The sequence below is a fragment of the Python bivittatus genome, unplaced genomic scaffold (assembly GCF_059951505.1).
Source record: "Python bivittatus isolate LINGU-HERP-01145 unplaced genomic scaffold, Pbiv_v1 ctg000390_np1212, whole genome shotgun sequence".
Lineage (NCBI taxonomy): Eukaryota > Metazoa > Chordata > Lepidosauria > Squamata > Pythonidae > Python > Python bivittatus.
In genome coordinates this window covers 1,858,408-1,881,875 of record NW_028277070.1, presented here as the reverse complement: position 1 = coordinate 1,881,875, position 23,468 = coordinate 1,858,408, and the positions used below count along the sequence as shown (strand labels likewise).

Genomic DNA, 23,468 nt, shown 5'->3' with positions numbered 1-23,468 from the left:
TGGTCTCCAACCTCGTCCTGGTCAACACTGATACCTGTGTTAACGAGGGAATCACTGACATGTCAGCTGCTCCTGTTGTGGCAGGGCTGAAATGCAGTGGAAATGTTTTTTGGGGATTAAGTTCATTTTCATGGCAAAGAGGGACTTTGCAATTAATTGCAATTGATCTGACCACTCTTCATAACATCCTGGAGTATATGCACATTGCCATCTTCCACACTGGAGCAGCAGACCTTGTGAGAATTAATCTTTGTCATTCTCAAAACTTTTGGCCAGGACTGTACCTAAGCAAGCTTGTACTGCATTTATGTATAATGTGCTCATGGCTCTGTACTGTAGAGATGGGACCTAATTTGCATGTCACGTTAAACTACAGCGTGGTTTGCTTCGGGCTTTATACAAATCCAGTATTTGGCCTTTGTAAACCATGATTTATAAACAAATGTGTATGAGTGACCTTGGGAGGTAGCAGCTCTCAACTGGCCTTACTTAGATCCGGAAGCTAAGCAACATCAGGCTTAAGATAATCTTAATTATCTTAAGATAATTAATTAAGATCGTGCCAGAATTAGAATTCCAGGGTTGTAGCCTAACTAGAGAATTGGAAAAATATCCCAGAAAGCAGCAATGGCAGATCTGTATTGTTGCAAGGAAGCTGCATGGCTGTGGCCATGGAATCACTGACCTCACCTTGACGGAGTCTCTCTGAATAAGGCTAATAATTCTTGGTTTAATACTGTGCAGCCATTGAGGGAGTGCAACAGTACATATCCAACCTTTGAGCTAAGATAGGCTCTCAGCTTGAGTAAAACAGAGCAGCTGGATTCACATGCTACATTAAACCAGGATAAATCACTCTGCAAGCTGAGTAGGTGATGAGGGACTATTCAGCAAGAAGGGGTTTGCAGACTTCCCACAAATAGCTGCCTGACAACTGCTACAACCAGGATGTGGGTTAGATTTCATTTATTTCTTGAAGACGTTTCATAACAAAAAATACTGCATTTCAGACTTGATATTTAAGGTCTTCTGAGTGATTCATTCCTTTTAATCACCTGCCTGGGAGATAAGGCACAGAGGAAGACAAGTGGAAGACAAGTGTTTTTCCCTCAGCCCCACAAAACGACAATCACAGCTTGAAGCCAGAATGAATGGCCACAATGCCTAAGGTCAGGTTTTGATATTCCACCTTCACAAAGCCTGCATCTTCAATCATTTCCTTGAACTCCTCCTAAAATAAAGTAATGATAAATACAGCATTTAGCGCTGAAACTCATTCCTGGTGTTCCTAGCAGATTTTCAAGAGCAACTGTGACTGAATGCTTTTCTTCAGCGTGTCTTTCTGTAAGACTGAAGTTTTAACGTTTAGGTTAACCTGGAGGACTTGTTTTACCTGAGCCGGAAAGCGCCTTATGCTTTCTACAAGATACTGGTAGGTTTTCCAATCACCAGCAATAATTTCTCCCAGCACAGGGATAACTTGGAAGCTATAGAGATCATACAGACTGTGAAAACAAAAATTTAAAAGTTAGTACAGATACTGGATGCAGCTAATACATCCCGACTAAAGTTTGCATAAACTAGTTTGACTTCAGTACTGGGTTTTCACATGTTGAAGGTAAACTCTGAGGAAGGGCAAATAGGTTTTTTTTTCCTTTTGAATTTCCTTCGGGGGAGGGACCAAGATCTGTTCTAGCAGCTTTCTAAAGCCATTCCTGGGCAGCACGTGGCAGAGCTTAAGGGAGGAATCCCCCCCCCCTTCTCGTATGTCTTTCTTTCCATCCCAACACATTCAGAGTGCAGGATGATGCTGGCATGCTGACTCTTCCTGAGTGGAGCAGCTTGTGGCCCTCTGCCTGACTTGAGAAATGTGTGGGGCAGCCGAAATAGCCTCTTGCTGCCACTCCAAGTGGGACACCTGCAAAGGAAAGTTGGGCTAACTGTGGCCACAACAATTCCAGCTAGGAATACAAGCAAGGTTCTACTCCTGCTGAAGGCTGCAGGTCAGATGGGTTGTCCAGACAAGGCATACGACCTTAACAGTCTTCATTACGGGCAGAATTTCACAGGCTAGATTTTCCAGACACATGAGCCACCTGGAGCTGGTGGAAAGACTTTCAGATCCTAGAATGACTGATAGTCTAGAACTAATAGGACTCTGTCCCGACTTCCTGTCCTACTAAGATTGGAAAGAGACTGCCCTAATCTGTATGAGAGCCAGCAATGCCATCAAGCTGAGAGGAAACGACATTATGCCACTACACCCCGATCTTCTGTGTGATGTCCCCTCAGATATCTGAAAATTGTGATTGTGTTCCACCTCCATCCACTTTTCATAAATCTTTCATATCCCATTCCCTCAGTCCTTCCTCCTAAGCCTTAGTTTCCAGTTGGCTGATGATCCCTATTCTTTTCCCGTTTCTCAGGATCTTTCTTAAAATGTATCTGGAACCGAACATAGTATTTGAGGTGAGATCTGAGCAATTTAGAATACAGGGAACATTTTGCTTCTTGAGAATACACTATGCTTTTGTTGATACAGCCTAAAATTGTACTTTCCTTTTTAGCTGAAGTTCTACAATTCTAAGATCCTTTCATATGTCCCATTAGCAAGCCAGGTATCACCTGTGCATTTGATTTCTGTTTCTTAAGTGAAGAATTGTCATTTGTTTCTGTTAAACTTTAATTGTTCCTTTCAGACCATTTCCTTAATATGATCACTTTGAAATGTATTTGTCATCTAGAGATTTTTCTGTCCCACACAGTTCTACAGGTGGTCCTCACTTAATGACAGTAATTGGGACCAGAATTCCATCACTAAGCGATGCAGTTGTAAAGCACATCACATGACCACATGGCTTAGCAACAGGAATCCCGGCAGTCTGGGTTGCCATCATTAACCGAATCCTACCAGTCATTAAGTGAGGACCTACCCCGATCCAAGCCATTCCTGGCTTGGGTCCTCCCTGTCCTGAGCCTCAGTAAGGTACAGGAATGCTGGAGACTTCCAGTGGGTGCCATGGCAAACTGATGTCTCTGGAACAGAAGGATGACATGGCTGAAAAGGGTGTTCGGAAGCTGGATCCAGATTGCTGAAACCTCTCCTGAGGAAGGAGAGATCTCAAAATTGCCCACATGTACTTCAGACAGCTGTTTGTTGTGAGCAGATGGCAGGAACCAATGTTTTTGTGGTTGGCTTGTGAACAGCTGGGAGTCGCAGGATTCCATCAAGGTTATAGCTATTAATGTAGCCTATTTGGACTCAAGGTTCAACCAAGGCTCACTTCTTAATCACTTTGGATTTTTTTTAACTGCTTTTTAAAGATTGAGACCTTTCAGAACGGCAGGTTGAATTCACTGGTGAGTTCCCTTCAATCCTTTAAGAAAGAAGTTTTAACCATGAGTTTAAAGATTTGCAAAAAAAAAAAAATGATTTTGGAATATACAGCAAAAGAGTGATTAGAGTGTTGATTTTAGAAAGCTTTTTTAAAGAATTAAGGCTCAGAGGGACTTAAATTAAGACTTTGAAGTTAATTTAAAGAATCCTTCCTGTGGGAAACTGGCTATGTTTATATTTGGAAACAACAGATAAGAAATGAATACGACTTTGAAGGCTGGACCCTAGAGGGCACTAGAAGGAAATAAATGCATCAATGGCTACATTAAGAGAGAACTATCAACCGTGGGTTCATGAGGTAATTTCAAAGTTATCTGTTATTACAGATATGGAATCTGTTATGGAAGGAGAACAGGTTTCATTAGAGAAGACAAATGGATTTGAACGTGGATTTAAAAATGACACAAAAAGATGAAATATTGGATATACAAATGAAATTGGCTTAAAAATACATACAAGTACTAACCCAGAAGACTGTTGAGGATAACCTTTTTATACTGGATTTGCAAAAAGGACCTGTCAAAGTTCTTAATGATTTTGTGATAAAAGACAAAGAAGATGAAAAGAAAGAAGATGCTAGGACATTAGCTGAAGAGATTGAAGACTCTTGTGGGACAGGGGAAAGAATACAGTCGGTTTATTTGATCAAGGTTAAAATAGATGGGTTGTCATCTCTGATAATTCCTAATGGATTTTCGCTGACTAGGACTGGATGATGATACTTTGCAGGTTTTGCTTATCTATAAACAGGAAATGGTTGATACGGGAAAGAGCTGAAGCAGTTGAACACATGCCATACAAGAAGCCAGAGAAACGCGCAAGTGGCTCTCAGATGAAACCAGAATAACTCAGCGAAGAAAAGCATTCAAAGCAGCGGGCAAACAGGAGGAACCAAGGAGACTGAATGCGGATTTCCAAAGAGCAGCAAGGAAAGACAACAAAGTTTACTGGGACCAGCGTTGCAAGCAGCTAGACGAGGACTGCATGAAGGGCCACGTCAAGAATGCATTTGCACAAGTCAAACGGATTCAAATACCATTTACTGCTCTTAAAAGCATCATCAAAAATAACCAAGGGAAAGAGCTGTCTGGCCAACAAGGTGTCAAGAACAGATGGTGAGTAGAGCTATATACCAGCAGCAAAGAGGCCCAGCCTCCTCAAGATGATGAGGAGAAGAAAGCAGAAATAGAACCAGCCATCCTTCAAGAAAGATCCTTTATTTCAACCTGGAAAGAAGGGAATTGTTGACTTGACTGAATTCAAGACAGAGAAACCGCCCTCCTGGTTTCAGAACTCGATAAGCTTCCTGAAGCACCTGGAAGCACACAGTTAGGAAACAAACAAAAAAACCACAGTAAGCAGGCATATTATGATGTTTCACTTAGCTGTATTCTGAGCTCATCCAGTGGAGTTTTGGGGAGGGGGTTATGGGTAGATCAAACAATATCCTACTGATTGCTCGGATATTTTGGAAAACTTTTTTTTAAGATACACCACTGAATAACTGCCAGGTATGAGCAGTGGATATGATTCATACACCAGGTAGGAGTGCTATAATGGTTAGGGATAGACTAGGATCAAGAAGATTCAGGTTCAAATGGCCACTCCTTGGGTGACCTTGGGCCAATCATTCTCTTTCTTTCCAACCACCTGACAAGGTTATTGTTATGGGGGGAAACTAGGAGGAGGAGGAGGAGGAGGAGTGTAACACCACCTTGAGTATCTGGAGAAAAGGCAGTTACAAGTCTAGCAACAACCCCCCCCCCCAGTCCAATGGGAGCCATTCACTCACCTGGTCCATATGAGTGACATTACGGATACCAAAAGCAATTGTGTAAATATCAAACTTGTCATCCTGGAAGGGCAGATCTTCAGCATTCCCCACCACCCAGGACAATCCTTCAAACAATCAGAAATGGAAGTGGTCAGTGCCCCAGCTCAAAGGACCTCCCAAAGGGCTCTTTCATTAAAGATCAACAACATTTTATGAAAACAGAACCTGTGTTGAACGTACGCATGACAAAGTTAACAGTCCAATGCGAAAGTGTGCAATTTGTGTCACTAATTAACGATCTAATGCATGTTTTAGATTTCTATCTCACTTGCTTCCAGGAACAAAAGGTGGCTTAGGTGGAGGTCTCCCTTCAATTTATCCGCAAAACCACCAATGTAAAAGAGAGTAGCTGAGAGCATTATTTAGACAAACTATACATTTACTCCACTTTTAGATAATGACTTGTAGCTTTATTTCTCAATTAAGTTTTGAGCTAGCTAAAACCGGGGGGAGGGAGCGCTGAAGAAATGGGCTGGATTCTACCCATCTTTGATTTACACTGTCCTACCGACAACTTACAGGATATAGTGCCTAGAAAGCATGGCATAATATTATATTCTTACTGAATTACGCACAAGATCTGCTTGTGAGCCAAGCAGAGTAGGTCATCAGCACGTATTGAAAAATCAGCCTGCAAAAATGTGTTCGTAAAGTTGATGAAGTAAATGCACGAAGTATCTGCCATCCGTGCCCAACTGGAGGCTTGGGATCACGTCATAGTTCCCAAAGAAGTGCCCCATCAGATAATCCAAATACCCCCGCTCACGCCCGTACGTTCTGTGCCTCTCTGCCGTTCTCTTTTCAGCTTAGCCCCAAGCAAAGTTCTTTCATTCTTCTCCCCAGCAGGATCACAATAAAGGGTTCATCAAACTTCTTCCCAAAGGCTCAGTCCTAGAAGCAAGGGCTTTGGGATCCTTCATTCTGTTCCCGATAGAGGCTGCTGAAAAGTTTCAGAGTCGAAAGGAGAAAAACTCAGCCAATCCTACGCCCTCACTGATGCTTACAAGGGCCTGTCTGTCTTCGGGTGGGAGAGGGCTCGGTTCCCTTAAGCAATAACTCCCTCAAGAGTTATTGAGCACAAACACGTCTATCCACAAACACACAGCCAGTCACGATTTAAACCTCACTGTTGAAGCAATAAACTTCTTACCTTCAGAGTAGCCAAGCTGCTGAGATTTCTGCTTCCCAACCTTCACCATCTCTTTGTTAATGTCACAGACCACTACGTGGGATCCCCCTAGAGATCCATTCTCCTCTTCCTGGTAAAGGTGGGTAATCTCCTGCCACGATAAATTCTGATGGGATCTCAGCTTCTGCTGGATCTGATGCTCCCGCTGGGAACGAACATAATTGAGAAATCGAAAGGCGATGTCACCTGAATTTGTTTTGAAAGGAACATTCAAAATGTGAGATTTCTTTTTCCTGGAATTAAACAACATACAGGTAAGTATGAAGGTAAGGAGTTTTGTAACACTTGGGTATTACAGCTGGTGTAGAATGTTAAACTCGGAAAGCTGCAAGGAGGCACGTTCATAGTTACTATCTTGGTGAGAACGCCTGAGGCCTGGAGAAGGACTTTTCAGCACTCCTCCCACACTGGGAGGAGAAGAAGTTCTGGTCTTGCTGTTACTGCGGATCATGGACGCCCTAGACCTCTGCAAAGGTTTGGGAAGGATTAGAACACTCCACCCGAGTTATATCTCACCCCTGATCGACCTGTGGAATGGAAAGGTGGCCAGGGCACTTGAGATGCTGTTCCCAGCTGTTGATCCCAAGTGGCTTCTTGATTTCCTGCGGAGCTGAGGAAAGTGGAGCAACTGAAAAGATGCTAGAACAACAGTGGTGGAAAACCAGACCTGGGTGTGACCAAGCACTAGTAAGAACTCATGTCTGAGCCTGCACGTTGGCGACAGAAGCAGCAAAGAGCCAATACTTCTCTGCGTTTTATTGCCTCCACAGATTCTTGTCCGGCAGGTCTGTTCAGCGTTACCCAGAGTCTTTCAGGGAAAGGCAGGCAGGGCAAATCTCCTGCAAGTTTGCTGGATGAATGTTTAGGTTCCTTGGTGAATAAAGTCTCACATCTACTCTGGATTGCATACAGATGCACAGAGCCCACGGTGCCGAACAGGGCAAAGGCTTCTGTGGTGATACAGGGTGCTTTGGAGCTTGCAGCAGCAGTAGCTAGGGTTCTCTACAATTTAAATTCTGCCACCTGCAGGTTTCAGCCATGGCTCTTGTGGCTCCTCTCAGCAACTGGGTGGGGTGTTGACCGCTGGATCCAGATAGTAGTCAATGCTTCTTTAAGGAAAGGGTCAATGCACCAGCTTTAAAGGGGGCCATAGTGTGTCTTCTCAAGATGCCATCCTGGATCGGACTGTGTTTGATGACAAGCTGGTGGCGAATCAACTACAGGGGATCCTAGAGAAAGAGAATTATCTGGATCTTTTCTGTCTTGATTCAGGCCCAGTCACTGGACAGAAATGGCATTGGTTGCTCTAGTGGATGACTTTCATTAGGACCTAGATGGGGAGCGCATGTAGAACATGGTACACAGGATGTGTATGCTACTAGACCTTTCTGTGGCATTCAGCACCATCAATCATTTATCCTTCTGGACGGCCTACAAGATCTTGCAGCTGGGGGAGCTGTTTATGGTGGTTCTACTCTTACCTGAGTTGGAATTCCAGTTGGTGGGGATGGGGGACCCCTGAGATCAATGGGAATGCACAGGCTTAGTGATCCCCCCCCCCCCGGCTGTTTAACATTTACAGGAAACGTTGGCGAGATCATCCCTTGGCTCAGGATGAGGTCTCTCCAATATCACTTAATTATACAACAACACCCTGGGCCAAGCTGGAGATGCTTGGGAAGCCCTGAATTGGAAGCTGTGGAGAATCTGGATGGGCTTGTGAACATTATGAGGCTTACCTGTCCCTCCAGCAACATCAATTAACTGGGCTCCTGGATAAGGGTTCATGTGGCACAGCAGGATGTCTCTCCAGATGCGATGGATTCCCAGAGTCATCGAATCATTCATTTCATCATAGTTTTTTGCCGCATTTTCAAACAACTGGTAAACTGAAATTTTCTTTTTTCAAAATGAGGCAGGTTTTGTTGTTTGTACTAATATCTATACCATTCCGATAGAAATCAAATTGACTAGCAACATCTGCGTATTCAAATAATATAAGACGTAACCAAGCATCTATCTCTCCTAATATTTATTTTTTATTTGTCTGTTAAATTTCTAAGCCACCCAACTCCAAACAACTCTGGGCAGCTTCACAAAATTAAAACACAGTAATATACACAACACAGTACAGAACAGAGTATAAAACACTTGGCGTATTGGGGGAAACACAAAAAGCAAAGCCTATGTCCACAACACCTGCCACTAAAAGGTGCTCCCCCACCAAAAAAACCACCTAGCTCCAGGCTTGGGGAAGCAGCCACGTTTTTAAAGATCACCTGAAGACAGGCAAAGAAGAGACGGTGTGGATCTTGGGGAGGGGGTGCTCTTCCAACGGGCAGGTGCAGAGACAGAGAAGGCCCAGCTCCAGGGTCCCACTAGATGGCATGGCTGAATTGACGGGATCTAGACTCTGTTGCAGCGAATAGGATGGGCAGGCTCCACGGAAGACGGCCAGGCCCTATGCCATGCAAGGACAAATTCGGTCTTCAGATCTTTCTACTTGTCTTCACGTCTCTCTTTTTCACGAATGAGCGTCTCCCTAACCCTGCCGCGCAAGCTGGTCTTGCCTTAAGGCAGGAGAGATGATAAAACCAAGAGCTCTGCCCCAGTGCGGGTGTTACCCTCCCCGTGAGGGGTTTCTGGCAAGGGGCACGTCAGGCGTGGGGAAGGCTATTAGTCTCGCCCTCAATTATTCGACGAATCAGGTATTTTACAGTGGAAGCAATTCGAGCCGGCGGGTGTCAGCGACAAAGGCCAAGCTACCGTCGGGGGAAGCTCCGCCTGACCCGTGCCCAGCCCTGCAGGGGCCTCGCAAAGCGTTCAGCGCCCCCGCCTCTCTGCGGAACGGGCGCTTCGCCTCCCCGCCTTGGCGACCTCGGGGGGCGCGCACCAGCGCCCCGCGCCCCCGGCAGCCTCGGAAGCGCTGCTCGGGACGGGCGAGGCCCACGCACGCCGCGCCCAGTCCGGGCTCTCCACTCCCCCGGCCCACCCGCGCGACTCCTTCCACTCACTCCTCGCCCGGGGCGGGGCGCCTGCGGAGCTCGCTTTCTACCGGCAGGGAGGTCCTGGGCCAGCGGGAGCCCGGGCGGCTCGAGGGCGCCCCTCACCTTTCTCGCCCTTCTCCTCCTCCGACACGACCTGGAAGCCGAAGTGCGTCGTCCCGCGGCCGCAGAGGCCCCGCAGGAGGCCCGGCGCCCGGCGCCCGCCACAGCTCGCCCAGACGCGCCCCGAAGCGCCCAGCACGGAGGCCGCCATCTTGCCAGGGACGCCGCCGCGGCCCGCCCCCTTCGGGGCGAGAGGGGAGGGTGGCGCATGCGCGCGGGGGGCCTTGGCGCCTCGCCCGCGGGAGGACGCCATCGTCCAGCCGGCGAGAGCGCCCGAGGGGCGGGGCGCTCGCGGTCACGTGCGGGAGACTGACAGGCCTTCCCGGCCGCGCCCTCCGGCGGTCTGAGTACGCCCGGCCCAGCAGCGCCCGCTTAGCCAGGGCCGCCGCACCGGGCTGCGCACCTCCGGACGCCCGCTAGGCGGCAGCAAGGGGTTCGCCTGGAAGGGGGCGCTGCCCTCCGTGGGAGGCCCTCAGAGAGGCTGCCTGAAACGCTTTAGCAAGCCCTGCCGCAAGCCGGAGGCTGGCTGGACTGGGTGACGGCCCTCCTGCGCCTCGATGCCATGGACAAGCGATTTGCGCCTAGGCCTGGAGCAGCCCCGCTCGAAACATGAGGTGCGCCGGCCGGTTTGGCCGCTGCTGATCCCTCCTGCGGGGGAATCGTAATTTAGGTCACGAACAAGGCGGGAATGTGGAATTTGGCCCTGCCTGCGATCCGGCATCGTTACGGTTTCCGGGTGAGAACCGCGCCGTGCCGTGAGAAGTCTTCAGGGCCTCCACGGACTTTTCCAAGTGGCCCGCAGAGTTTAGGGGCTCGATCAGCTTCTCTCAACCTTTTGACCCTGGAAGAACCCTTGAAATGTTTTTCGGCCCTCGAGGAACCCCTGCACAGTCAGGGTCAAATATAGACTCAAAGGGAATAGGGCAACTTGGATCCCCAGTCCATATAAAACCCACTGTAAAGACGGGCTTTCTTTTTAGTCCATTAATGTACCAGGGCAGGGAAGTCCCTGAGAAGATTTAAATTCATCATCATCATCATTAGATTTATTGGTATTGTCCGTTCTAGAATCCTCCTCTTCTCTCTCACACTTCCTCTCACACCTCACACCAGATGGGACCCTCAGACATGACTGAAGAAACATGTACGGAATTTATTTAAAATAACATAATGAAACAACTACAGGAGAAGCGTAGGGGAGAGATGCAGACAAGAGAAAGAGACATCACAGATTAAGATGGACAAGTCCATTAATTTCTTGAAAAATGCTCTTCTCCCTCCCCTCCCTTCCTGCAATGTAGCATTCACCTGTTATCAATAGTTTCCCCATCTCACGTCAAAAATTAACAATGCATTCAACAAAATAAACACAGTCCTACAGTGCGCTTCCAGAGACCTCAAAAAGAGCTGTAACTAGATTTTTGTTTGGCCTCTGCTCATCACTGCGAGAGCACATGTCCCAAACATGAAATAATTTTTTAAATAAATCATGATCTCCAGGGAACCCCTAGTGACCTCTCATGAAGCCCTAGGATTCCATGAAACCCTGGTTGAGAAACCCTGATCTAAACTGAGGTCATAAGTTAATAGTAAAGTAGTACCCAGTCCTAATTGCCAAAGAAAGGTGCTACTTGTGTGACGGAGGGTGAATAGAAAGTCTTGGGAATATTCTGGACTACGAGAAAAGAGTGAGTTATTTTCTTGTACACAGCCTGGTCAATATGGGTGGCCTAATTGTAAATCTGTATTACACAATTAATCCTAGAGGACTGACACTGGTGAAATGCAAAACTCACCAATTATGCAGTGGAAAAGTTTGTTCATCCTTGGGCAGCTACGAGACTCACGAGACCAAACACTTCATCTACTCTTACCTGGGTCAAGTTGCTATTCTCCTTTTCAAATCCGGTTAGAATATGGGACTTTTTCACCCAAATACGCATTCGGTTACAGGACTGCATGCTAATTCCAAATAGACTGAAGTCTTCAGCCTTCCCCAGGGAACATACCTTGATCTTCAAGCCTTTTGTTTTAATTGCATGTACTTCTGTGTACCAATTTGTGTTTTTGTTGTGGCCATAAAAAATAGCAAAAAAGCAAGCTTGTATGTATTTTCTTTCTAAAACAAACAATCCATCCAAGTTTTCTAATAAAACTGTTGGGTATCCATCATTTAACATATTCGAATATTCCTGAATTTGGGTAGCTCTTCCGTTGGACTACTGGGGTTCTGCATTATGCTGAAGCTGGACATTCTTTAGCTAAACCAGCTAGTGTTTTCCAAAGCTTAACTCCAAGTTTTGGTAGGATCCGCGTGGTTTACTATATCTGAGTTAAACCTTGAAAATACCTTTCCATACCAGCTAATGTATCCAAGTGTCTTCTTTAATTTTATTGGCTTCAGGTGCTTTCCAAACACCACTTAAGAGAGCACAAGCTGAGACACAAAATTAGACTTCCTCCTAACTCAGAAGGTTCCTTTTAAGCACATCTATGCAAGAGGATATCCCGTAATGCTATTAATTTAAAGAATCCTTGAAATCTTCCACATGAAACTCATGCATGCTTAGTAGATTAACCCTAACCCTAAAGACTTGCTGGTTTATTCCTTCCTCCATAGGTGTGTCGTGCTTGGAAGCAGGTCATCAGTCCCTCCTGTAATTGTTTGAACACCCTTTAGCCAACAGAAATAAATGTGGCTGAGTTAATATTAGATTAACTTGGTGCGTGGTGGTACCCACCACATGTGCAAGCTATTCTAAGGATTCAGTGTACATATACTTTAAAATGTTCAAAGGCTGGCCAGTCCCAATGCAGTACAGCAGAGGGCTCAGTCTCCATAGAGGACAGGCAGAGAATACCAGGAACTTTCTCTAGGGGTGATTTTTATTCATAGCTATCAAGAAAAAAAAATAGCCGAGCTGAGGAAGAATCCATAACCTCTGGGTGTTTTGACTACCAAGCATACATTCCACCTAAGCAAGCTTGTGTTGCATTTATGTATAATATGCTCATGGCTCTGTAGAGATGAGACCTAATTTGCACGTCACGGTAAACTATAGCGTGCTTTGCTTCCGACTTTGCATACAAACCCAGTATTTGGCCTTTGTAAACCATGATTTATAAACAAATGTGTATGAGTGACCTTGGGAGGTGACAGCTCTCAGCTGGCCTTACTTAGACCCGGAAGCTAAGCAAGATCAGGCTCGGTCCGTGCCAGAATCATAGAATTCCAGGGTTGTAGGCTAAACTAGAGAATTGGAAAAATATCCCAGAAAGCAGCAATGGCAAATCTGAATTGTTGCAAGGAAGCTGCATGGATGTGGTCGTGGAATCACTGACCTCACCTTGACGGAGACTCTCTGAATAAGGCTAATAATTCTTGGTTTAATACCGTGCAGCCATTGAGAGAGTACAACAGTGCATATCCGACCTTTGAGCTAAGATAGGCTCTCAGCTTGAGTAAAACAGAGCAGCTGGATTCACATGCTACATTAAACCAGGATAAATCACTGTGCAAGCTGAGTAGGTGATGAGGGACTATTCAGCAAGAAGGGGTTTGCAGACTTCCCACAAGTAGCTGCCTGACAACTGCTACAACCAGGATGTGAGTTAGATTTCATTTATTTCTTGAAGACACCTCATAACAAAAAATATATAGTCATGCATTTCAGAAAAACAAAGATAAATATTTGAAAATTTAAATAATAATTTTAATACACCAAGTAATCCCACATCTCTTCATGAAAGACTGGACCAAAGTAAGAACAGCGAATATGGCTTTCATTCACGTCTTCCATTTCTTCTGCCACATTAGAGTTCGGTGAAATGATTAAAACATGGGAAATGTTTAAGTCTTACCAGCTTTCTTCTGAAGGCTGCAAAGTACTTGATTAAAATGTCCAGGTTTCAAATGAGTGATATATTGTGTCCAGTAAAATGAACACAAGTGTTAAATAAGCACAGCTGATAACAGCTGCTTTCTTTTGTCCTGACTTGATATTTAAGGTCTTTTGAGTGATTCATTCCTTTTCCATCACCTGCCCAGGAGATAAGGCACTGAAGTACTGGAAGACAAGTGTTTTTCCCTCAGCCCCACAAAACGACAATCACAGCTTGAAGCCAGAATGAATGGCCACAATGCCTGAGGTCAGGTTTTGATATTCCACCTTCAGAAAGCCTGCATCTTCAATCATTTCCTTGAACTCCTCCTAAAATAAAGTAATGATAAATACAGCATTTAGCGCTGAAACTCATTCCTGGTGTTCCTAGCACATTTTCAAGAGCAACTGCGACTGAATGCTTTTCTTTAGCGTGTCTTTCTGTAAGACTGAAGTTTTAATGTTTAGGTTAACCTGGAGGACTTGTTTTACCTGAGCCGGAAAGCGCCTTATGCTTTCTACAAGATACTGGTAGGATTTCCAATCACCAGCAATAATTTCTCCCAGCACAGGGATAACTTGGAAGCTATAGAGATCATACAGACTGTGAAAACAAAAATTTAAAAGTTAGTACAGATACTGGATGCAGCTAATACATCCTGACTAAAGTTTGCATAAACTAGTTTGACTTCAGTACTGGGTTTTCACATGTTGAAGGTAAACTCTGAGGAAGGGCAAATAGGTTTTTTTTTCCTTTTGAATTTCCTTCGGGGGAGGGACCAAGATCTGTTCTAGCAGCTTTCTAAAGCCATTCCTGGGCAGCACATGTGGCAGGTCTTAAGGGAGGAACCCCCCTCCCACTACCGATATGCGTGCAAGAACTTGCTTTCCTAGGATTGAGTCAAAACGCATGCTACAGTTATAAATGCAGGCGGGCTGACATGCACCCAAATTCTGATCACGTGACCATGGGGGTGCACTTTAGGGACCGGCCATAAGCACCATTCATTCAGCGCCACCATAACTTCAAATGGTGACTGAATAATCATTAACCAAGGACTACCTGTATATTATCTGCAAAGATGATAACCAATCCCTCCTTCTCTTTCTCCTAGTCATTAATGAATTTGCACCATCAAAAATACAGTGTGAATACAAGTTGTCATTCTTCCCCGTTCACTAGATAGAATATTGCATCCGGTTCTAGGCACTGCATTTGACTACTCTGGGGTTACTTGAAGTCACTCTTTTAGTCCTTCAGATCAGTCTGAAATGGTCAAATTGCCCACCCTTGGCCAAGAGAATACTCTATTTCTGCTTTTTACTGTTTTCCTAAGCCAACCTGTCCGGGGCAGCAGGGAGGTGTCACCAATTAGAAAAGACTCTTGAACAAAACATGTACAGGCAGTCCTCACTTAACAATGGCAATTGCGACTGGAATTTCTGTCCCTAAGAGACGTGGTCATAAAGTGCGATGTCATGTGACCACACCTCTTAGCAAAAGCAATTCCAGCACTTCTGGTTGCCGTTGTTAAGTGAGGGTGTCATGTGGTCACCATTTGTGACCTCCTGCCAGCTTCCCCATTGACTTTGCTTCTAGGAAGCCAGCAAAGAAGATTACAAATGGCAATCTGATGACTGTGGGACGCAGCAACATTATAATCGTGGCCCGAGTGCCTAGATCATGATCACATGACCGTGGGTATGCTGCAACAGATGTAAGTAGAAGCACTGGTCATAACTACCTCTCGTTCAGCACCGTCGTAAGTTTGAACAGTCGCTGAATGAGTGGTCATCAAACAAGGACCACCTGTACTGTACTAAATTCAATAAACAGGAAATGTCTCATACTGTCACAGTAGCGTATAAATATCATTTGCTTAAGGAGGATGAAAACATGAAAAGAAGATCCTTTGTTTCAACCTGGAAATAAGGGAATTGTTGACTTGACTGAATTCAAGACAGAGAAACCGCCCTCCTGGTTTCAGAACTCGATGAGCCTCCTGAAGTGCCTGGAATCACAGACAACAAGCAAACAAACAAAACACCACAGTAAGCAGGCGTATTATGATGTTTCACTTAGCTCTATTCTGATCTCAAACAGGAGAGTTTGAGGGAGGGGGTTATGGGTAGATCAAACAATACCCTGTTGATTGCTTGGATACAGTCATGTGAAAAAGAAAGCACACCCTCTTTGAGTTCTATGGTTTTACGTATCAGGACATAATAAAAATTATCTGGTCCTTAGCAGTTCTCAAAAGTAGGTAAGTACAACCTCAGATGAACAACAACACATGACATATTACACCATATCATCATTTATTTTACAAAAAGAAAGCCAACATGGAGAAGCCATGTGTGAAAAACTAACTACACCTTATGATTCAATAGCTTGTAGAACCACCTTTAGCAGCAATAACTTGAAGTAATTGTTTTCTGTATGACTTTATCAGTCTCTCACATCATTGTGGAGGAATTTTGGCCCGCTCTTCTTTATAGCATTGCTTCAGTTCATTGAGGTTTGCGGGCATTTGTTTACACACAGCTCTCTTGAGGTCCCACCTCAGCATTTCAATCAGGTTGAGCCATTTGACTGAGCCATTGCAACACATTTGTTTTTTTCTTTTTCAGCCATTCTGTTGTAGATTTGCTGGTGTGCTTGGGATCATTGTCCTGTTGCATGACCCAATGTTGGCCAAGCTTTAGCTGTCGGACAGATGGCCTCACATTTGACTCTAGAATACTTCGGTATACAGAGGAGTTCATGGTTGACTCGATGACTGCAAGGTGCCCAGGTCCTGTGGCTGCAAAACAAGCCCAAATCATCACCGCTCCACCACCATGCTTGACGGTTGGTATGAGATGTTTGTGCTGATATGCTGTGTTTGGTTTTTGTCAAACATGGAGCTGTGCATTATAGCCAAACATCTCCACTTTGGTCTCGTCTGTCCAAAGGACAGTGTTCCAGAAGTCCTGTGATTTGTTCAGATGCAACTTTGCAAACCTAAGCCATGCCACCATGTTCTTTTTAGAGAGAAGAGGCTTTCTCCTGGCAACCCTTCCAAACAAACCATACTTGTTCAGTCTTTGTGATGGAATGGAATTATGAAGGCCAAGCTCAGGGAGATAAGCATTTTCTTAGCTCACCGGAACCGAGTGGGAGGAACAAAAGGATGAGACTGGCACCTCCCTGAGGAATTCACACTGTTGTGGCTGGAGGACTTTGGGAACTGGGGTTTGAGTCTGGGAAGATTCTTGCTAGAGGTTGTAGCTAATAAACATAGCTGGACTGAATTGGCATTGTCTCTTGGAGTTCCTTGGGCTACGCCTGACATCAATCTTCCCAGACTCAAACCCCAGTTCCCAAAGTCCTCCAGCCACAACAGTGTGAATTCCTCAGGGAGGTGCCAGTCTCATCCTTTTGTTCCTCCCACTCGGTTCCGGTGAGCTAAGAAAATGCTTATCTCCCTGAGCTTGGCCTTCATAATTCCATTCCATCAGAGTCTTGTTCTAATTGTACTGTCATAAACTTTAACATTTAACATGCTGAGGCCTATAGAGTCTGAGATGTAACTCTTGGATTTTTTGCAATTTCTCTGAGCATTGTACGGTCTGACCTTGGGGGGAATTTGCTGGGATGCCCACTCCTGGGAAGATTGGCAACTGTCTTGAGTGTTTTCCACTGGTGAATAATCTTCCTCACTGTAGAATGATGGACTTTAAATTGTTTGGAAATGGCCTTATAACCCTTCCCAGATTGATGGGCAGCAATAATTGCTTCTCTAAGATCATTGCTGATGTCTTTACTCTCTGGCATTGTGTTAACACACACCTCAATGCTCAAGACCAGCAAACTCCAAAAACTTTGGCTGTTATAGAGGTAGTCACACTTGCTGATGATCAGTTGGTCAAGGGCATTTGATTAACAGCACCCGGCTGCAACATAGCCTCTTCATACCTATGGAAGCAGTAGGGGTGTACTTAATTTTTCCCGCATGGCTTCTCCATTTGGGCTTTATTTTTGTAAAATAAATGATGACATGGTGTAATATGTCATGTGTTGTTGTTCATCTGAGGTTGTATTTACCTACTTCTGAGAAGTGCTAAGGACCAGATGATTTTTATTATGTCCTGATACATAAAACCATAGAACTCAAAGAGGGTGTACTTTCTTTTTTACACGACTGTATTTTGGAAAACTTTTTTTTAAGATACACCACTGAATAACTGCCAGGTATGAGCAGTGGATATGATTCATACACCAGGTAGGAGTGCTGTAATGGTTAGGGATAGACTAGGATCAAGAAGATTCAGGTTCAAATGGCCACTCCTTGGGTGACCTTGGGCCAATCATTCTCTTTCTTTCCAACCACCTGACAAGGTTATTGTTATGGGGGGAAACTAGGAGGAGGAGGAGGAGTGTAACACCACCTTGAATATCTGGAGAAAAGGCAGTTACAAGTCTAGCAACAACCCCCCCCCCCAGTCCAATGGGAGCCATTCACTCACCTGGTCCATATGAGTGACATTACGGATACCAAAAGCAATTGTGTAAATATCAAACTTGTCATCCTGGAAGGGCAGATCTTCAGCATTCCCCACCACCCAGGACAATCCTTCAAACAATCAGAAATGGAAGTGGTCAGTGCCCCAGCTCAAAGGACCTCCCAAAGGGCTCTTTCATTAAAGATCAACAACATTTTATGAAAACAGAACCTGTGTTGAACGTACGCATGACAAAGTTAACAGTCCAATGCGAAAGTGTGCAATTTGTGTCACTAATTAACGATCTAATGCATGTTTTAGATTTCTATCTCACTTGCTTCCAGGAACAAAAGGTGGCTTAGGTGGAGGTCTCCCTTCAATTTATCCGCAAAACCACCAATGTAAAAGAGAGTAGCTGAGAGCATTATTTAGACAAACTATACATTTACTCCACTTTTAGATAATGACTTGTAGCTTTATTTCTCAATTAAGTTTTGAGCTAGCTAAAACCGGGGGGAGGGAGCGCTGAAGAAATGGGCTGGATTCTACCCATCTTTGATTTACACTGTCCTACCGACAACTTACAGGATATAGTGCCTAGAAAGCATGGCATAATATTATATTCTTACTGAATTACGCACAAGATCTGCTTGTGAGCCAAGCAGAGTAGGTCATCAGCACGTATTGAAAAATCAGCCTGCAAAAATGTGTTCGTAAAGTTGATGAAGTAAATGCACGAAGTATCTGCCATCCGTGCCCAACTGGAGGCTTGGGATCACGTCATAGTTCCCAAAGAAGTGCCCCATCAGATAATCCAAATACCCCCGCTCACGCCCGTACGTTCTGTGCCTCTCTGCCGTTCTCTTTTCAGCTTAGCCCCAAGCAAAGTTCTTTCATTCTTCTCCCCAGCAGGATCACAATAAAGGGTTCATCAAACTTCTTCCCAAAGGCTCAGTCCTAGAAGCAAGGGCTTTGGGATCCTTCATTCTGTTCCCGATAGAGGCTGCTGAAAAGTTTCAGAGTCGAAAGGAGAAAAACTCAGCCAATCCTACGCCCTCACTGATGCTTACAAGGGCCTGTCTGTCTTCGGGTGGGAGAGGGCTCGGTTCCCTTAAGCAATAACTCCCTCAAGAGTTATTGAGCACAAACACGTCTATCCACAAACACACAGCCAGTCACGATTTAAACCTCACTGTTGAAGCAATAAACTTCTTACCTTCAGAGTAGCCAAGCTGCTGAGATTTCTGCTTCCCAACCTTCACCATCTCTTTGTTAATGTCACAGACCACTACGTGGGATCCCCCTAGAGATCCATTCTCCTCTTCCTGGTAAAGGTGGGTAATCTCCTGCCACGATAAATTCTGATGGGATCTCAGCTTCTGCTGGATCTGATGCTCCCGCTGGGAACGAACATAATTGAGAAATCGAAAGGCGATGTCACCTGAATTTGTTTTGAAAGGAACATTCAAAATGTGAGATTTCTTTTTCCTGGAATTAAACAACATACAGGTAAGTATGAAGGTAAGGAGTTTTGTAACACTTGGGTATTACAGCTGGTGTAGAACGTTAAACTCGGAAAGCTGCAAGGAGGCACGTTCATAGTTACTATCTTGGTGAGAACGCCTGAGGCCTGGAGAAGGACTTTTCAGCACTCCTCCCACACTGGGAGGAGAGGAAGTTCTGGTCTTGCTGTTACTGCGGATCATGGACGCCCTAGACCTCTGCAAAGGTTTGGGAAGGATTAGAACACTCCACCCGAGTTATATCTCACCCCTGATCGACCTGTGGAATGGAAAGGTGGCCAGGGCACTTGAGATGCTGTTCCCAGCTGTTGATCCCAAGTGGCTTCTTGATTTCCTGCGGAGCTGAGGAAAGTGGAGCAACTGAAAAGATGCTAGAACAACAGTGGTGGAAAACCAGACCTGGGTGTGACCAAGCACTAGTAAGAACTCATGTCTGAGCCTGCACGTTGGCGACAGAAGCAGCAAAGAGCCAATACTTCTCTGCGTTTTATTGCCTCCACAGATTCTTGTCCGGCAGGTCTGTTCAGCGTTACCCAGAGTCTTTCAGGGAAAGGCAGGCAGGGCAAATCTCCTGCAAGTTTGCTGGATGAATGTTTAGGTTCCTTGGTGAATAAAGTCTCACATCTACTCTGGATTGCATACAGATGCACAGAGCCCACGGTGCCGAACAGGGCAAAGGCTTCTGTGGTGATACAGGGTGTTTTGGAGCTTGCAGCAGCAGTAGCTAGGGTTCTCTACAATTTAAATTCTGCCACCTGCAGGTTTCAGCCATGGCTCTTGTGGCTCCTCTCAGCAACTGGGTGGGGTGTTGACCGCTGGATCCAGAAAGTAGTCAATGCTTCTTTAAGGAAAGGGACAATGCACCAGCTTTAAAGGGGGCCATAGTGTGTCTTCTCAAGACGCCATCCTGGATCCAGCCGTGTTTGACAAAGGGTTGCCCAATCTCCAACTTTCCCTTTTTGGGGGAAGGGTGTGGACAGGATACTGGCAAATGAGATCTCTCTGATGTCACTCAATTATACAACACCCTGGGCCAAGCTGGAGATGCCTGGGAAGCCCTGAATTGGAAGCTGTGGAGAATCTGGATGGGCTTGTGAACATTATGAGGCTTACCTGTCCCTCCAGCAACATCAATTAACTGGGCTCCTGGATAAGGGTTCATGTGGCGCAGCAGGATGTCCTTCCAGACACGATGGATTCCGAGAGTCATCGAATCATTCATTACATCATACTTCTTTGCCACATTTTCAAACACCTGGTAAACTGAAATTTTCTTTTTTCAAAATGAGGCAGGTTTTGTTGTTTGTACTAATATCTATACCATTCCGATAGAAATCAAATTGACTAGCAACATCTGCGTATTCAAATAGTATAAGATGTAACCAAGCATCTATCTCTCCTAATATTTATTTTTTATTTGTCTGTTAAATTTCTAAGCCACCCAACTCCAAACAACTCTGGGCGGCTTCACAAAATTAAAACGCAGCAATATAGAAACAGTTCGAGCCGGCGGGTGTCAGCGGGTACCTGACCCGCGCCCGGCCCTGCAGCGACCCGCCTCAAAACACTATTCACGGGGCCTCGCAAAGCGTTCAGCGCCCCCGCCTCTCTGCGGAACGGGCGCTTCGCTTCCTCGCAGGGCGCACCGAGGCTTCTTCGGGAGGCGCGCCGCAGCGCCCAGCGCCCCCGGCGGCCTCGGAGGCGCTGCTCGGGACGGGCGAGGCCCGCGCACGCCGCGCCCAGTCCGGGCTCTCCACTCCGCCCGCGCGACTCCTTCCACTCGCTCCTCGCCCGAGGCGGGGCGCCTGCGGAGCTCGCTTTCTACCGGCAGGGAGGTCCTGGGCCAGCGGGAGGCCGGGCGGCTCGAGGGCGCCCCTCACCTTTCTCGCCCTTCTCCTCCTCCGACACGACCTGGAAGCCGAAGTGCGTCGTCCCGCGGCCGCACAGGCCCCGCAGGAGGCCCGGCGCCCGCCGCCCGCCGCAGGTCGCCCAGGCGCGCCCCGAAGCGCCCAGCACGGAGGCCGCCATCTTGCCAGGGACGCCGCCGCGGCCCGCCCCCTTCGGGGCGAGAGGGGAGGGCGGCGCATGCGCGCGGGGGGCCTTGGCGCCTCGCCCGCGGGAGGACGCCATCGTCCAGCCGGCGAGAGCGCCCGAGGGGCGGGGCGCTCGCGGTCACGTGCGGGAGACTGACAGGCCTTCCCGGCCGCGCCCTCCGGCGGTCTGAGTACGCCCGGCCCAGCAGCGCCCGCTTAGCCAGGGCCGCCGCACCGGGCTGCGCACCTCCGGACGCCCGCTAGGCGGCAGCAAGGGGTTCGCCTGTGGAGCGCTAAGTTTACTCATTAGTTTGTATTTCAAATTTAGACAGCACCCATCCCTGTTTCCCGAACCTGGCGACTGTGAGATGTGGGGACTTCAACTCCCAGAAGTCCCTAGGCGACTGGCTGGGGAATTCTGGGAGGTGAAGTCCCGCATGTGAAAGTCGCCAGGCTCTGGAAACGCCGGTCTAGCTTGTCTGCTCTGACTGGTTTAGCACCCTGCGGAAATGCGCCCCGGCCTTTGCAAAGGTGTGGCTGGCAGCCGGTGCCAAACAATAGAGGTGAACATGTGTAGCTCAGGGTTGAACTGTGGAGTCCGTGGGGTTCTCTGAGCTTGGTTCTATTCTTGGAAATGCTTCATTACCTGGCCAGGTAACATCTTCAGTGCTAGAATGGGATGGGGTTTGCTCTCTGTTTATGTGCTGTGGCCTGCCTTGCCAGTGCTGGCCTAACCCTAACCCTAACCCTTTGCCAGATAAGCAAAGGTCAACACCAGGCTCACAATCAAGCTGTAAACCTATTTTAATCAAAGAACTACCAGAGGAACAAAACAAAACCCCCACCCTTACCAGTACTGGGAAGGCATGCCATCCCGTTTTAGCACTGAAGATGGTACCTGGCCAGGTAACGAAACGTTTGCAAGAAAAGAACCAAGCTCAGAGAACCCCAAGGACTCCACAGGGTGCCGAACAGCCAGTCAGCCAAGCCCAGCTGAGCGTGGCAACTTCTGCCGCCCAGGCCCGTGGTTCTATCATGCGGCGGTGTCTTGCAAGGATCTGGAAAGGTGGCCCAAGGGAGCGAACCTGACCGGGGCCTCGGTCGCCAGCTGGACGGCCGCTGGGAAGCAGAAGGCAGGATCCCGCCTGGTCCCCAGACAATGCGCCAGGGAATCGCAAGCAGCAACTCTCCTCCTGCTAGACACGCTCCTGCGTAGCTTTTGCCCCTCAGACATAACGAGGTATCGTTGCAAAGTTATCGTGCCTGCAGCAATACTGTTTTCTGGAATCGCTTGTCGGAGCGAGACCTCGAGCTCTGGATGAGGGGCAAGCGGGTGCTTCTGATAACAGGGTTTCTGTTTTCCCGGCTTATTCTCTCACTACTTGAAATGCGTCGTTGGTTGCCCAGGGGTGGAGATGCATCACTGGTCGTATCGTGCTGATGATACCGAGGGGGATACGATTCTGTCTGCGTGGTCTTCGGGGCATGTCGCACAGGACAGGGAGCCGTCTGTTCTCCGTCACCCCAGAGGGTGGGGCCGGCCAGCAGGATGACGTGCAGGGAAAGAGGAAGATACAGTAATACTTCGGTTCACAAATGCTTCTGTTCATGAACAATTTAGTTCACGAACAGCAGCGTTCACAAAATTTTGCTTCCTTTCGCGAACTCCACATCGGGTGACGAACACGACCGGCGGCCATCTTCACTGCTCTGACACGTGGTTGTGGCTTCCTCTAGGCGAGACCGCCTGTACTTTGTTTCATATTTTTGTGGTAAAACAAAAAATACATATGGTTCAGAACGGATTAACCTTATTTACACTGAACCTTATGGGGAAATTTTATTCGGTTCGCGAACAGAATCGTGGAATGAATTAGGTCCGTGAACCAAGGTACCGCTGTAGCTGTTGGGAGGAATTCCCAGAGTAAGAGCCGTCAGCCGGTGGAACAGCTGGCCTCTGGAAGGGGGCGCTGCCCTCCGTGGGAGGCCCTCAGAGAGGCTGCCTGAAACGCTTTAGCA

At 46.8% G+C, this 23,468-nt stretch overlaps 2 protein-coding genes across 2 annotated transcripts; both read right to left on the bottom strand.

Annotated features, from left to right (window-relative positions):
- Positions 1-951: 951 nt before the first annotated feature.
- LOC103063681 (2-methoxy-6-polyprenyl-1,4-benzoquinol methylase, mitochondrial-like) lies at positions 952-9,714 on the bottom strand. Its single transcript, XM_088143815.1, has 7 exons — positions 9,531-9,714; positions 8,160-8,309; positions 6,382-6,606; positions 5,190-5,296; positions 4,624-4,712; positions 1,394-1,505; positions 952-1,231 (listed from the first exon to the last, which is right to left on the bottom strand). Exons 1-7 carry the CDS (start codon positions 9,676-9,678, stop codon positions 1,130-1,132), a joined length of 933 nt encoding a protein of 310 aa, XP_087999941.1. The 5' UTR covers positions 9,679-9,714; the 3' UTR covers positions 952-1,129.
- A 3,504-nt stretch (positions 9,715-13,218) lies between these two features.
- COQ5 (coenzyme Q5, methyltransferase) lies at positions 13,219-21,484 on the bottom strand. Its single transcript, XM_088143813.1, has 7 exons — positions 21,297-21,484; positions 20,530-20,679; positions 19,110-19,334; positions 17,918-18,024; positions 15,332-15,420; positions 13,901-14,012; positions 13,219-13,738 (listed from the first exon to the last, which is right to left on the bottom strand). Exons 1-7 carry the CDS (start codon positions 21,442-21,444, stop codon positions 13,637-13,639), a joined length of 933 nt encoding a protein of 310 aa, XP_087999939.1. The 5' UTR covers positions 21,445-21,484; the 3' UTR covers positions 13,219-13,636.
- Positions 21,485-23,468: the final 1,984 nt, after the last annotated feature.